The sequence below is a fragment of the Talpa occidentalis genome, unplaced genomic scaffold (genome assembly GCF_014898055.3).
Source record: "Talpa occidentalis isolate TD23 unplaced genomic scaffold, MPIMG_talOcc4v2.1 talOcc4.11, whole genome shotgun sequence".
NCBI lineage: Eukaryota > Metazoa > Chordata > Mammalia > Eulipotyphla > Talpidae > Talpa > Talpa occidentalis.
The window spans coordinates 14,290,350-14,306,548 of NW_023601104.1; the positions used below are offsets into that span (position 1 = coordinate 14,290,350).

The 16,199-nt window shown below is 42.4% G+C and overlaps 1 protein-coding gene across 5 annotated transcripts in view; it reads left to right on the forward strand.

The window, feature by feature from the left end:
• Nucleotides 1-10,328, forward strand: part of SQOR (sulfide quinone oxidoreductase) — a 44,023-nt gene extending 33,695 nt beyond the window's left edge. For all 5 annotated transcript variants that reach the window (XM_037502415.2, XM_037502416.2, XM_054701216.1 and 2 more), the window contains exons 6-10: nt 1,851-2,060; nt 4,072-4,255; nt 8,173-8,240; nt 8,538-8,716; nt 10,017-10,328. In XM_037502415.2, coding sequence (XP_037358312.1) covers nt 1,851-2,060; nt 4,072-4,255; nt 8,173-8,240; nt 8,538-8,716; nt 10,017-10,074 — 699 coding nt within the window. In that variant the 3' untranslated portion in view covers nt 10,075-10,328. The remainder of the gene's footprint in view (nt 1-1,850; nt 2,061-4,071; nt 4,256-8,172; nt 8,241-8,537; nt 8,717-10,016) is intronic.
• The last annotated feature ends 5,871 nt before the right edge of the window (nt 10,329-16,199 follow it).

A 16,199-nucleotide genomic window follows, 5' to 3' on the forward strand; every position in this document is an offset into this window, starting at 1 on the left:
CATTTTTGAAAATGTAATTGGCAAAAGTCAATTCTAAAGGCAAAAAAAAAAGTGTTCATGTAGAACTTCAATCCTCAGTGGAGATACTCAGGTAGAGGCAGGTTTCTGAGCATCCCTCAAATACCCTGTGTGTGAGAGCCAGCTTCTGCAGGTCAAGTATGTCTGCTATAAATTTGGGGGCCAGGGGTACGGCATACCCTCCTGTTCTTACCCTCTGGCCCTTGTGTGGGATGTGACATTCTGGCTTACCAAGCATGGTTTGACTTGAGACAGTGGCTGAATTCTCATCAGCCTATGGGGAGGGGGGATTGAAGAGGTGTTGGGGTTATATAAGTCTGCCCAGACTTGTGTAAGTCTGCACCAGCCCAGGAAATCCAGGGGCAGTGCTAGTCACCCTTTCAAAGAAAGGCCAGTCTGGGTCATGAGAATTCTGGGTTGCCATAGCCTTTTGATGTTCTTCCCCACCTAACTTCTTGCAAATAGTTCAAGTGAGTGAGCAAGTGAGCAAATCCTTAAAAGAGCTGAACAGGGCCTCCCTAGTGGTGCAGGCCATTGAGCGCCGCACTGTGAAGCTGTCCGCAGCCTCTGCAGTGCGGGTTCCATCCGACCCGGCCGGGTGAGAATCCCACATGGCGCGCAGACCTCTCCTGTCCCGCCCACTGCTCCCCTCAGCAGTGTATTTCCTCAGTCTGCCTGTTCTGTTCCCTGCTCTGTCTCTGGTGAATCCTCTCACCCTCCCACGCATCTGGCCTGTATCCCAGCTCTTGTATAAATAAATATAAATCTTTAAAAAAAAAAAAAGAAAAAGAACTTAAAAAAATAAAAGAGCTGAACAGAAGAAAAGAATAAGACAATAGTTGTTTTCTTCCCTTCTGGAAATTCTCTTTGGGTAACTCTTTCTCCCAGGTCTTGGATGGCCTGAGAGGAATTTTCGTTCAGGTGTGCCATCTTCTAGGCATTTGGGAGAACACTGGCCTCTCTGAGACATGTGGGCAATACTAGTGCATTTGAACCAAAGGGCCTGGAGCTTTCGTTCACTGCTGTGTCCTCAGCACCTACAACTAGCTGGCTAGTCCCTGGCTAACTCTAGGACTGCATTAGATACCTATTGAGTGACTGAAAGGTTCCTCTCTCTTTTTACCTGAACTTGACCGTCACCTCTGTCCATACTAATTTAGTTGTGTTCAGCTGAAAAGTGCCCTCACCCCCCCGACTCAAGTGTGCATGTGAGTTCCTGTGTTGCTAACTATAGTGACAGGAAGGGGTGGGGCAGATTTGCTATGATCGGGCAGACCAGTGAAGTAGGAGTCCTGGAGCCCTTAGTGGCTTTTTCAGGCTTTTGTTGGGATGTACCAGGTACACGGCAGGCTGGCAGGCCTCCCGGCCCCCAGCGAATCATCACTCTTTCTGGGCTCTCTGGCGTTCTCTCGTGGCTTTGCTCTCTCTCTTGTTCTGGTCTCTCCTTTGCTCTTTTATTCTGCTGTTCCCCTAGTCTGTTTCGCTCTCTCTGTTCTGCTGCTGTCCCAGTGACGCTGCCCCTAAAAGCCCAGTCTCAGTACAGGTGAACCCACCCATGCATGCTCACACCCTGCTCCAGGTGCCCGCCAGCAGGCATGCATTCAAGACCGTGGGGATCCATCATCAATCCTAATGGCGGGAGGGCAGAAAAGCCTGATAACCATTGACCCTACACTAACAAAAAATAAAGAGGAAGATTGGCTCATGCCTCACCCCTGCAGGGCTTAGTGGTGGAAAAAACTTCTCTTCCGAATGTTTTACTTCTTATTTCAGTTAAAAAAGAATGGTTGGAGTAGTGCTTTGGTGTTAGTTGTTTCTATTCTTTTTTTCAGACAGGGAAGCGATCCAAGGCCAATATTATTTTCAACACTTCTCTTGGAACGATTTTTGCGGTTAAGAAGTATGCTGATGCCCTGCAAGAGATCATCCGGGAGAGGAACCTCACTGTTAACTACAAGCAAAACCTCATTGAAGTCCGAGCTGATAAACAAGAGGCTGTATTTGAAAATCTGGACAAACCTGGAGAGACTCAAGTGTTTTCAGTGAGTGTTGAGGTTAAGCTGTCAACAGAATGGTGCAGGTGACGCACAGCCTTCCCTTGCCACCATCATCATGTGCTGGGGGCGGCTGGCTAAAGTGAGCATCTTAGTGTTAGCTGGAGAAAATGGGTGGGGAGGAGAAAGAGGTAAGAGGTTGTTTCATGGGAGGTGAGGAGGGCGTTTTACCAGTACCAAGTGAATTTTCCTCCTATTTTGTGTCTCTACTTTTCTTGGTTCTGAGTCACTTGAAGCAATCAAAAATATTTCACATTGTTAGTTACAGCCCAGAGTTCAGGTGGGGCTTCCTTAATCGTGGGATCTGGTGGTTATTTCAGTTTGTGGGGTGTGGGCAATAGCCGTGCTTGTGAATCATTCAAGAATGACAGGTTGTCTCTCACCTGTGGAAGAGGCTGTCTTTAAATACCTTTCACCCGAGCCTCAAATGAAGCACTTAAAGATCCTTGAAAGATTTGGTGGAGCTACACACAATATGGAAAGACCTAGCTCTCGTATTGTGGGCTTGGCTTCCCCGTGTCTGGATTCTTCTCCTGTGAAGTGGGAATAGTACGCTTTGTAGACGTGTGGGAGGGTCAGGACAAGATGTCAAGTCATTTGGATGAAGCATGGTGGGCAGAATCATTTGTTTCTACTATCCTGTTGAGCGCTGTTAGCAGTGATGAAACATAGCAGTGACATTTTGCTCATTTGGTCTTTGTAGAAGAATGAAGGTTTCCATAAAAAGGAATTTTGAAATGAGCCTCAGATTAATCTTCTAAACATCAAAACTTCAAATTTTAAGCTTTTTCTCTTGAGCTCTTTCTAAAATGTATTGCACATGACTTTCCTTTTTTAAATGGAGAGTATTGACTGTTATTTAAAATGTCACTGGTGACTCATGTCATGGTTTTTAAAAACTTTTATTTGGAAATAAACTTAGAGAAGTTGTAAAAATAAAATAGCATAAAGTCGTCTGTATAGCCTTTACCTAGATTAACTTACTATAGAATTTTATTCCATTTGCTTTATCATTTGTACCCACTAAAACTATATACAAATAATATATAAGTAAATACTACATAATAAATGTTGCATGTATATATAATTATATTTTTATGTATTACATATATTATATATTATTATTAGTATCATAATGTATATAAATTGTCCCCAAAGTTGTACTTCTCGTTTTGTGGTTTTTCTTTTTTCTTGGCTGTTAGGTAGTTTTAAATATTTTGAGAGGTTCCTCCAGATTCAGCTGTTTTGAACTGCTGCTTCTAATTTTTATTGACTAGAAAGTGAGGTAGCCAAACTTGTTAAATTTTAAAGTGAAAGCAAATGGGCTATGCATGAGGGTCCAAAGCATAATTTTAGGAGCAAAGTGTATCAATTTGAGAGCATGAACTGACTTGCTGTTTGTTCTTTTTTAAACTTGAGTGCTCGGCTATGCTCTGGACAGTTGAGGCTGCAGGTCGGGACTTGGACAGAGAAATAGTTTCTGTTCTTCTAGAGGGGTTGTAAAGAAAGATGCTATTTGCATCCCTCTTGGATTATAGTGTGTTTTGGGAGTTAACTCATATTGGGCTGTCTCTTACCAGCTCCTAACAGGGTCTTAAAAAGTTTCAGTGACTGAGCACCTCTTTATAGGTATCAGACTTTCCAAGTCAAAAGCTAAGGGTCAGGAAGAGAACAGCTCAGATACACTGTCCCCTTACTATTAGTAATCATAGAAACTGTGTCCTACAGAGATGCACTTTGGTATCTCTCCCATGCCAGAGAAATCACATGGACTCTGTATGGGGAGACCATGTCAACTGAGAGATTGGTAGTTCTTTGTTACTAGCCTGCATGGGAGCATGTGAGACCTTGGAGAGGGTGTGGATAGTGTAAGCACTAAGTGTCTAGTGCTGCATGCAGCCATCGTACGGTATGTGTGAGGGAGATGGTGGAGAGCTTTTCGAGCAGTGGAAATCTTGGAAGGAACACAAATGATGTGGATGCTGTCCTTTTCTTGCAGTATGAAATGCTTCATGTGACACCACCAATGAGCCCACCAGATGTCCTCAAGACGAGCCCTGTGGCTGATGCTGCTGGCTGGGTGGACGTGGATAAAGACACTCTACAGCACAAGAAATACCCCAATGTGTTTGGGATTGGGGACTGTACCAACCTTCCTACTTCAAGGACTGCTGCTGCTGTAGGTAAGATGACAAGCTCTGTTTCTCCTCTCCAAATGATGTCACCGGAAGGCACCAGCATATCGAAACCAAAAGTCTGGCATAAATGGCAGTGGTTAATAATGAAACCTTTCTGACCTAAAAATGACTTCGACCTCGGTGACACAGAGGCTAGTTGTCAGTGAACCCTGTGCTGTGTAAAGAAAGTGTTTATTGAGCGTTTTGCACTAATATAGTAGCATGACCTCATCTGCCTTTTCTAGGTCAGAGGGACTCTTTGCAGGAGAGGTACATTGGGAGAGAGGGATTTTCAAGCTTTCTAGAATTCTGTTACTTCTCAGACTCTGCCTTGCTTTGCACCCCTGGCCTTCTTTGCTCCTGACACCAGGCGGGTTGGCTATTTTTCTTCTGTCTGAAAGACTTGGTAAGCCAAGGAAGCATTTATTTCCCGAGGAAACACATGCAAGTCAATGAAAGCTTGCAGAGCAGAAAATTGTTCTGTTAAGACAAATACAGTGGAGCGTGCCCTGATTGGTACACGATTAAGGCCTCAGCCTGGAAAACTGAGTTCTTTACCTCGATGTTCTGCACTAGCAGTGATGGGGAGAATTGCCTTTTAGATCTTGTCTTCTGAAGACAGGAACTGTCTCCTCCAGATACTGTAAAACACTGAGCTCCCGGCCCTTGGGTATGGTAGTGTTTCGTGTGAATTACACACTGGCAGAACATGTATTATTTTCGCTGACTACTTCAGCCTAAGGAGCACTTTCTTGGAAACGAGCTGAATGTCTTTCTTATTATCAATAGTAATTACCCCCAACTTTTAATTTCAAAATCGAGCCTATGGAGAATTTGAAAAAATTTAGGTATTAACCAATTAGTATTTTTTGACATTTGCTTTATTTCTCTATGTATATTTCTTGAGTCATTTGAAAGTAAGTTTTGATATCATATTTTACCCTTAAATACTTCAACTTGCCTTCAAGGACTCTCTTTTTTTTTTTATCAACAAGACCATTATAATGTTAAAGAAATTGGACATTATACTATCAAAGTGTCTTCTATATCCAGTTAGATTTTCTCTAGTTTTCCTAAAAATGTCCTTTCTACTCACTACTGTCTCCTTAAATCATGTGCCAGTCAAGCACCATGAACTGCATTTGATGTGATGTCTCTTTGGTTTCCTTTAATCTAGAACAGGCTTTCTGACAGTGGTTTTTTTTTTTTTTTTTTTAACTTTCATGCCACTGGCATTTTTAAAGAGTCTAGGCTGATTATCTTGTAGAGTATGCCACAGTTTCGAATTGTCTAGTTGTTTTCTTATGGTTAGACACAGGGTATACTTTTTGGCAAGCCCCTCGGTCCGCGAGGCTGTGTGCTCCCACTGTGTCTGCTTAGGAGTCTGTCCTGCTAGTTTGTCAAGTCCTCGTGGAGCTGGAGCTCATTGCTGGATTAAGCTTGGTTCTCTCTACTGCTAAAGCATCGTTGCTCTTTGTGATTTTTACATAGACTGTATGTGTAGTTTTCTTAATACAATTTTGTTGAATTTATGTTGAAAATAACCTATGATATTTGTAAGGCCTGGATTACCCAGCTTTGACCTTCTTTAAATAAACATATATTTCATTTAATGTTCTGAATAGATAATATTAAATACAATTAAATAAATAGAAGAGAGAACTCTTACTTCCAACCCTGCCTTGCATTCGCTCAGCTTCTATATCCCCCCTTAACATGTAGAGTGCCCGTTGCTTTCCCTTGTCTTTTTTTTTTTTTTTTGGCAATCTGTATTCTAAATTCTGGTTGGTCCAGAAATTAATGAGTCCACATTTAATTTATATTTGTATTATTTTCAACTCATTTTTATCTCAAACAGGAAGCATTGCAGTCTTTATGTCACTTTATATGCAAAAGGCTACTTGCTCTTCTCTTTAATGTCTGCATGACAGTAGTCCTTGTTTTCCCCTTACGATCTACATTTCTCACTGTGTTCCCCTCTCTATTGCTCTGAGGATCCCTGGGCGATGCTTACCTCAGTCCAGACCTCTGTATTATGTGGGCAAGACATTGTCTTGCTACATTGCATCTGGCTTTCCTGCAGCTCATGCTTCTTCCTCTGCTTTTCTCTGCACCAGGATTCTCCCTTAATTATCCACAGTATGATGGAGACCAGGAGGTGGCATTTAACAAAAGTTAACTGCAGACTGGAATTATAATACAGGGTAAAACCTCCCTAAAAATCACGGATGCCCTCATACCCGTACACCTTTAACCTGTGTGTTGAGTGTGATGGCTTCCGGGTCATGGGCCTGACCTCTCTGCAGGTGCCACCACTGGTGTCTTCTCTGTTGACCTTGATGCCCTGCTGCAGGGGGCTCCTCCGGTGTTCTCAGTGCAGCTTCCAAACTGTATGTCCTCAAAGAGGAATGACACAAAGATCCTCAACTCTTGCTGTCCCCCAACAGAACAGAGTTTTCCTGGTTTAACAGGTTTAACATACTTTTTGGTATGTTACCTTGCCCACATACCTTTTGATATGTTACCTTGTCCACAATGAAGACACCCATTTAATAGTTTTAAGCAGAGTTGTTTATTCCTCATATTTTGTAAACCCTTCATTCCAGAACAGAATTTATTGTGCTTTGGATTTGGGCATCAACAAACCATAGCCTCCTGGCAAAATGCAGCCTGTTGCCCATTTTTGTACTGCTGCTCAAGAATGATTTCATAGATGGACAAATCAATTACAAATTACAAATCAATTTGTAATTGATTTGATGATAGGGAAACTAACTCTTTTGTTATCCTAGAAAAAGTTTCCTATTCTCATTCTGTTCTCAATTCATTACTATATTGTGAGTTTTGTGAATATGGATTTTTTTTTAGAATTTGTTTTCTCTCATATAATATATGATTTTGCCGCTCAGTCTATAAGGCTAAAGCATTTCACAGAAAGAATATGCTGACCTCTGATTTTGGGTATGCAAAATAAATAGTTTAAACAAATAGTTTAAAGAGCATTTTACAATATAAAGGTAACCTGTAAAATCCTCAAAAGTAAATCCTCTCATCTACCTCTAGAGACACAAACTGCTTGTATCTTTAAAAGTACAGTCTTAGTTATTTAATATTGAACACAGACTGGGATTAGATGATATGAAAGAAATCTTGCTAGTAATCTTGGGAATAAAAATGCTGTTATGTTTGTCCTTAATTTTTTTTTAAAGACAAGACAGACATATTTTTGGGTGAATAGTTACTATGTTTGCTGTAAAAATATTCCAGAAAAAAATGGGGGCAGGTATGATGGGATAGATAAAATAGGGATGACAGGGTTTGAAAATTTTCATAATAAAAAAGGTAGCCTCTCACTTTTGCCATCAGAAAGCAAAATTCATGCATGCATGCATCCATCTATCCATTTATCAGTCAATCATTTGTCTCATCTGCCTATCTATGTTTGTATCTTGTCTTACCCAGGGAGTTCAGTATGAAGGGAAGCTCAGTGTTTTGTCTAACTGAATATACTTGGTTGAATATAGTAGGTTGTCTAAACAGGCAAACAGGGACATCCTGGAGAGCTAAGGGATTCTGGGTACACAGACCATGTTGATAACAACTGACCCCTAGGTAGAGGGGAATTGTGGTTAGGGTATGGTTACACTTGCAGTCCCCTTGTTTGAAATTGCCAGGCTTCCTGTTGGAGGAAACTGACTCTTCAGTTTCGACTGACAGAGACATCTGTGTGGGCTTTTGATGAGTTGAGGAACTCCTCTGGTATCCAGAGCTTTGAGTAATAAAAAGAGTAGTAAGTTATAATCTAGCGAGAAGGGGAATGGAGGAAGCCTTTTTAACTCTTTCACATTTAAATCATTGGCAAATTAGTTTTCATGGAAAACCTAGACACTTATATTTTTCTGACATTTTCATTTCTCTTGTAGCTGCCCAGTCAGGAATACTTGAAAAAACAATTTCTTTGATTATGAAGAATCAAACACCAAGGAAGAAGGTTTGTATGCCTTGTAAAATCAGTATCTCAATGATCATTTTGCATTATTCATGAAACCAGTGTTAGCCCACAATATTGCAACTTTCTTTCTTAATCAGTTTCTTCAATATGGGCACATCAATTTTTGCCTTTAGTATATTTTTTGTTAAATAATTTTCATTTTTTACTGTATAGAAATTAGAGTATACCAAATTTTAGAGAAAAAAAATGCAACTTCTTAGAGTAAATACTAATTTCTGAAGTGTTAAACACCATGATAAAAAAGTCACTTTCCAACTCAGTCTCGTAAAATTTTAGTATGATGGCTATACATCGTGTCCATTGGTGACTGGCTACAGCCGTGTGATTCTTGCGGAGTTTGACTACAATGCTCAGCCACTGGAAACCTTCCCCTTTGACCAGGGTAAAGAGCGACTTTCGATGTATCTCATGAAGGCTGACCTGATGCCTATCTTGTATTGGAATATGATGCTAAGGTAAGTGTGCCGCTTGGGCAGGGGTGTATCTTCTAGCATATTTCACCAGCTTCTGCAGGGTAGTTCTTTCAAGGAGGCCTTGCTAATCAGGAGAGATCATGACCCTAAAGCAGGACTGGTGAATGGGACCTACCTTGCTCTACCATGTCCCATGGATTGGTGATGGCAGCAGCAAAGGCTTCTGAACTCTCAGCCAGACTCAGTGAGAAAGAGGCTCCCCTAGGTGAGGAAGGGAGCTGTAGCACATGTACCACCCACAGGGGTTGTAGCCTCTATTCTTTGTTATTGGCAGTGGTCAAGACTTCTGTCTTCCATGCTCTGGCCCTCTGTTGCTGCTGAAATAATATAACAACAACAACAACAACAACAACAACAACAATATCACTTTTATACATCAAATGCTTTTTCATCTGTGACCTTAATTTATTATGTGATAGGGAAAATGAACCATAGTGATTAAGAGCATAAGCTTTGGAGTCAGATCTGTGCTTGAGTCATGCTTCTGCTGGTTACTAGCTGTGTGTCCTCAGGCAGGTTATTTAAACCCTCTGTATCTGAGTTTCTTATCTGCAAATTAAAAATAATATTCTTTGCTTCACAGCATGGGGATTAATGAGATAACATATAAAGGGAAAGTTGCATAGTTGGCATATAATAAGTAAATCAAGTAATAAAAATAATTCCCTTGTTAGTTCCCTAAAAATGATAGTCTCTTCTTGACTTTTCCAAACCCCTATGAGAGAGGTGAGATAGGATATATATATCAGTGGTTTTCAACTAGGAGTGATTTTGCCCCACCTTCCTATTCCTCCTCCCTGCCCCCCAAAAATATTTGGCAATACCTGGAGGCATATTAGGTTGTCACAACTGGAGGGGATGCTAGTGGCATCTTGTGGGTAGAAGCCAGGGGTGTTGGTAAGCATCCTATAATGTACCCTATAACAAAGGACTGTCTGGTCCAAAATGCCAGTAAGGTTGACAATGAGAAACCCCGATCTATACTTCATTTATAAGCAAGTGAAAGTAGAGAGGATTGCAATTTGTATGTAGTGCAGCATTCGTATAGGTTTGCTGAACTTCATCAGCATGTCCAGACTCACATAGGAAGTCAGCGTCAAAGCTAGAATTCAAGTAGGTTGTCCCCTCCTAGTCATCAGCTCTTTCTATCTCATTAGATAGATCTTGCTTTATAGTGTGATAAGTATGCTCTGTGAACAAGCTGGCTTTCCTTGCAGTATCCTACAGGCTGAAGTCATCTGCATTTTTCTGCTCCAATGTCTTTCTGTGTCATTTCTTACAGGGGTTACTGGGGTGGACCAGCCTTTCTGCGGAAGCTGTGCCATCTGGGTATGAGTTAAGGCTGCCTCAACCCTCGCTTACCTTGGATGACCTCTGGACCCAAATTACAGTCATTGATTGGCCAAAGACAGCACGGAGAACTCAAAACCTAACCCTACAAAGAGTTTACTCCTGGATGATGGTGATCAAATGCCTTCTTCTTCAGGACTTCTGGACAGCCACTGTGTGGGCTGCCCAGGATGAGCGTGATTCTTTGGATGTATCTAAATGAAAGAATAGATTTCTATTTTTTAAATAAAAGCTTTGCCATTGATTGAAAAATCTATGACAGAATTTTATTTTGAATAGCACTTGGGAAGAAAAGATGGTGGTGGCATAGCTTGCTTGTTAGCTACTATGAGTTTTTTTTTTTTTTAAATAATAAATTTTATTTTTATATTCCCCATACGATTGCAGCCCCCCCATTCTGACCCCAATCCCTCCCCTCCCGCCCCCGCCCCCCAAAAAGTGTCTCTGGTTCATGCTACTATGAGTTTTTAGCTGATGGTTGGTATAATTTCACAGAGCCTGTTTGGAGTCACAGAAAACATGAGCCACTCCATGGGGAATTATTATTCTGAAAAATGTGTGATGACCCCGAACACATGCTGCTTAGAGCTCCTGCTCCATCACTGTGTTTGTTCCCAGCCAGCACTGGATATGACAGGCCCATTCCTGTAGCAGGTGACACGCCTCCTCCAGGCAGATTGACCCCAAGTTTCCCCATCAGCTTGGCTGGAAATTTCCTGGAACTATGCCCACCCTGAGGTTCTCCTCCAGCAAATCTTACTTCCCCTCTTCCTTTTCCAGGTGTTTGACCTGCGTCATGGTTTGAAAGCCCTGCCTGCCTTCTCCCGCTGCTCCTTATTTGCCTTCAGATGCTTCCTTGCTACATCTCTTGCAAATCTCATTTCCTTATGACAGCTGTTTCTCAGAGAACTTACATACTGTGAGAATGTGGTTAGAGGAATTCTGTTGTGTCTGGTAAGCATTTGCTTCATTCAGTCCCAGTTTGGCCAATGAAAGTTTGAGTAAGTTCATCTTGGAAATATGGCAGGAAATTGTGCTAGTTTAGCTGAAATTCAGTCCATTTATTTATAGAAACTTACAGTTTCAGTTCAATCTGGCATTTTAAAGCTTTGTACTTTGCATATTTTTAAATTCCACCAAAGGGAAATGCAGTCTATGCAATGCCTTATATTTTTATAACAATTCAGAGGTCAATCCTAAAATGTTACCTAGTTTATCTAACATACCTAGTTTAGGTAAGAGTGTTAACTTGGATTGCCAAATCTCTGGTCACCTGCAGTTCTCCTGATGACTTGAGAAACTCTGTTCAGGCATTCATTCATTAATTCAGCAAACACTCACTGAGGACCTACTCCCTGCCAAGCTTTGTCTTGGCCCAGGAAATGCAGTGATGGAGCAGACATGTAGGGCCCTGCCCACATTTTGTGGTTCCTGTGATAATTTCTTCTTTCTTTTCCTGGGATGCCAGGGAGCTTGCTCAATGAGGCCTCGGTTTTATTTGGAAACTAGACTTTCTTTAGTCATACACATGCAGGGAGAGAACAGCAAGCAGCTTTCTAACCTGTAACAGGAATGGGAGATGTGTTCTGGGGTGACCACACATCCTGGTTTGTCTGGGATATTCCTGCCTACCATCTGTTATCTTGACATAGAATTTAATAGCTCCCCTTTTCACTTTCCAGAATGTCCCAGTTTGGACAATAGATTAGCTGGCCTCTCTAGAGATCATATTGTCCCCTCCACAGCTCTTCCGCCTGCTCTAGTCCCAGAGTAGGAGAGCAGTGCTGCTATGACATATTTGCTCTCATGTCTTGCTTGTGAAACAAGCAGGGGTGGAGTTACTCTGCCCTATTCTGAGGCTGTTTACCCCAGCTGATCTTCCTCAGCAAGGTCTGGGAAGTTCTGGAAATAACTAGCTAGGACACTTCTGCATGTTGAAAAATGCTGGCAAGGCCAATTTCTGTATTTTCAGAGAATGGGACTGTGGCTTAGGGATGGCTAAAGTCTTAGTTCAGGTCACCAAGAAATCTTTTGCAGAGTGAGCTGGAGTCTCTTGGGCATGTTTATGATTATGCATTCTGAGTAAACCTCCAGCATCAGGGAATTGCTTCCAGGTTCACATTACACTGGGCAGAATTTATTGCCAAGGCTGGAGGGAGCAGTAACCACTCTTGGTCAGTACATTGGTCTGAGCAAAAGCTCAGTAATGTGCTGAATTCCACAAAAGCTTGGCCTTTAAAACCTTATTCCCCACAACAAATGAGGGCTTGGCTAAGGGGGAGGTCTTCCTCAGGGACTGCCCTCAGTTATTAGAATTAGATAGCAGGAAAAGGGGAGATAAGGCCAGCATAGGCACAAGAGTGGATGGTTTCTCCAAAGGTAGTACCTTGAGGCAGGGTGATGTTGTACAACTCAGAGGCTGAGGACTTCAGAGTCCAAAAGACATGGGCTAGTACCTTTGAATTGGGAGGTCCTCTTCACCCCTGCCTTTTCCCCCCAGAACTTCTTCCCAGGAATTGAAGTTCCTGTATTGGCATCAGCCTTGAGTGAGCAGTGGGCATAATAGCCGAGCTGAGATGGCTGCCTGGGGACTACTGTGGCATAGGGAGGGTATAAGGCTTAAGTGCCAGGGGAAACACAGAATTTCAGATTTAGAATTTTTGCATTTTAAAAGCATTTTTAGTATTTATTTTGTTGATCTCAATTTTGTTGAAAATACAGAGAACAGAGATCAACAAAAGGAATAAAAGTCACCCCAGAACCATCGCCCAGTTATAACAATGAATAACATCTTCACAACTCTTTTTCTATTGACCTAATATTTTTCACATAGAAAGTTCCTGAAAACAAATAGGGATGCTACTCCAAGCACTGTTTTGTGACCTGTGCTTTATACTTAATATGCATCAAAGAACTAATGGTTGGTTGTAGTGAAACGATTGGTGAGTAATTACTCAAGGAGCACCGATCGTTGATGCAAACTGAGAAAATGAATTGCCAATTAATTAGTGTAACAAATGTTTGTCCTGTGCCTGGTATACCTAAGGTATATACCAGGGATTCTGGTATATAGTTGGCACTGGATCCTTTCCCACAAAATACTACAACAATCTTTGAGTGGAATTATCAGACACGAAGTATTATTCCTTTTGAGGAAGGGGGCTTTTGTAATCCAGTGCTTGAGAGTAATTCCTCTGACTGTCTTAATGTACTAGACAACCTCATGTACTAGATGCCCTCAGGACAATTTTTAAACAAAATCCCCCCTTCATGTCCTAGGACCACAAGAGGAGCTTTCATTCGGGATTGATTCATTGTGGTCATTCAAGGAGGGAAGGAACAAGAAATGCTCTGGATAAGATGAAGCTTTCTCAATTCATGAAAACAAGGTCTTTCTGGTTAGGCTACCTGTCAAGTGACCAAGGAGGTTGCTTGTCTATATGCTGGAGAAAGTCAAGGTTAATACTTTGCAGCAGATAGGTAGAAAAGTCACAAGGGACAGTTGAGAAAGACAGATGGTGAAATACTGGACAGTTTTTTCCCTCAATATTGATTTGTAAAAAGTAACTTCTCTGGAATAAAGCATGCTGTGAACTAAATTAAGTTATAAATTTCCATGTTTGCATGCAGTAAAACTCCTGTAATTACATCCCTCAGGTACAGTTCAGAGCTACTTGCAGGCCACAGTGGGTAGAGACTGCAAAAAGATGGGAACTCTGGTCTGGCACAAGTTGGATTTGGATCCTCTTGACGCATAGCCAGATGGACCATAGTATTCGGAACTACAGACCTGGGTTTGGTTTCAGATTCTCCCACGAACTGGTGCCTCTAGCGCCCAACTTAAGCATTTTAATTGACACCTCATCTGTGGAGTGAGTTTTAATACCTGCTTCTCAGAGTTGATCTAAGTATTATATGAATCAAGGCTTGACTTTGAGGCAGTTTGGTATATATATATTATAGCTTTTATTGTCATTAACTCCACTTGTCTAATTCAGCACTCAGAAATAGTTTCCCCTTAGATTAGAAATTCCTACGTGTCTGGGAGAAATGGAGTCATGAGAGTGGTCTCCACCATCCTTGCACTGTTAGTGGACAGTCACACCCTCCCTGCCTCACTTTTGTGGACTTTCAGAGTTGGGAAATTCCAAGTTTTATAGATTAGCCCATATAGGATAGTGGCTAAGAGTATAGACCTGGATCAAGCTGGCCTGGATCTGGATTGGAATCCTAGCAGTGCCTCTCATAGGCTGTCTGATCTAGGGAGTCCCTGAAAGTCTGGGTCCCTGCTTTCTCGTACCTTACTGGACTATTGTGAGGACTCTTGCATAGGGCCTACCAAATCCCATGCTTGTTCAATGTATAAACTATTATTAATTGCTTCAAATCAATTAACAATTGACTGGCTGCTTCCTTGTGACTTGTAATGAGATGTTCTGTAGAAACAACTCAGGAAAGATGGACTCCATTACTGTGGCCAAGGAAGAGGACTGCATGCATGGCCTCCCAGCCGGGCCTGACTGGAGGAACGTTGCTTTCTAAACATCTATAGACCAGTTCTGGAGAAGGTCTGTGACTATCACCCAATGGACAAATAAATGTGAGCCAGATCCAGCCCACTGGCTGCTCTTACAATCCAGTTCTCTTGGAGCACACTCATGTTCCTCAGCGCTGGTGGGGCTGCTTTGCACTCCAGTGGCAGAGTCGAGCAGTTGTGACACAGACTGCATGTATCCTTGAGGTCCAAAATAATTACTAGCTGGCCCTTTTGAGAAAGAATTAAGCTTTCCAACTTCTAGAAGCATTGGGAAGTAACTTTCAGAACACTGGGAAGGCACTCACAGAATTGAAGGAATGGCTAGGGGACCAAACAGCATGGAAAACTTCTGGTTTTCAGGAGACCAGGAGCTGCAGAACTTGCAAGAACACTAGCTCCAGTGATCCCAGCTGTCTGCCGCATAAAAGTAGGTGACTGCCTGAAAGTCTTGGCAAGCTTCAATCTATAGACATAAATGCCCACTCTGGCCAGACCTTCTTTGCTGTCTTTCATTTTGGTGTCAGTCTCCCTCAGTGGCAGACTGAATGAAACTGGTTGTCCTTTCTATCTTTCATCTTGATACAGAGGTGAGTGTAAAGGGGACAGGGATGCACAAGCCCAGGACTTTGGGATGAGTAGTAAGGGATGATGGATACAGGAGCTGGGGCGACTCCCAGACATGGGTGACTCTGATGAATGAAAGTGCCACCATGGAGAGGGCAAGGAGTGGTAGAGAAAGGAGACAGTTCTGGATAGGAAGAGCAGCACTCCCAGGAGGTCAGACTCCCCAAAGCCTGTCAACTATGGAGTCACACCAGCTGGCAATGGCGTTTTAACTTAGACTCTGTCACTCAGTCATATTCATGGAGTAAAATCATCCAGTCTTTTCCTTTTTTTTTTTAAAGATTTATTTATTTATACAGGCACTGGGTACAGTCAGAAGCACGGGAGGGTGAGAGAATTCACCAGAGCCAGAGCGGGGAGCAGAGCAGGCAGAAGGACCAAAGTACACTGCTGAGGGGAGCTGGGGGTGGCAGGAGAGGTCTGCGCGCCATGTGGGACCCTCCTCCGGTGGCTGGGGAGCAGCCGGGGATCGAACTGGCTCTGCAGAGGCTGCGGGCAGCTTCGCAACCCAGCGCTCAACCGCTGCACCACTGGGGAGGCCCACAGTCCTGTCTTTTCAACAGAAAATAAAATTCAAAATAAAATAAAATTAAGTCCCAAGCCTGGGACTTAACACATCTTTCCAAGGTTGATGACTGTTCAATTTGTAGGCCAAAGAAGTTATATGTTGTAAGTATATACTAAGTATAAGTGTACTGAAGTACATTGTGTACATCATTGTTAGTATTTTGGAAGTATAGATTCTCTCCTTTCAGGCCTTTGGATAGGTTTAAAGGAGACCTTCCGGGAATGAGACATGGGTCCTCTGGCATATGCGTGTGAATGGCAGAGGGCTGCAGCAGGGTGATGCAGTGAGGAGGGCAAATGGTGGAGGGAGAGAAAGGGTGAACCTGGGGACGGATCTCATTAATAAAGGAAGTGATCACCTAACTCTGTATGGGGACACTGGGAAGA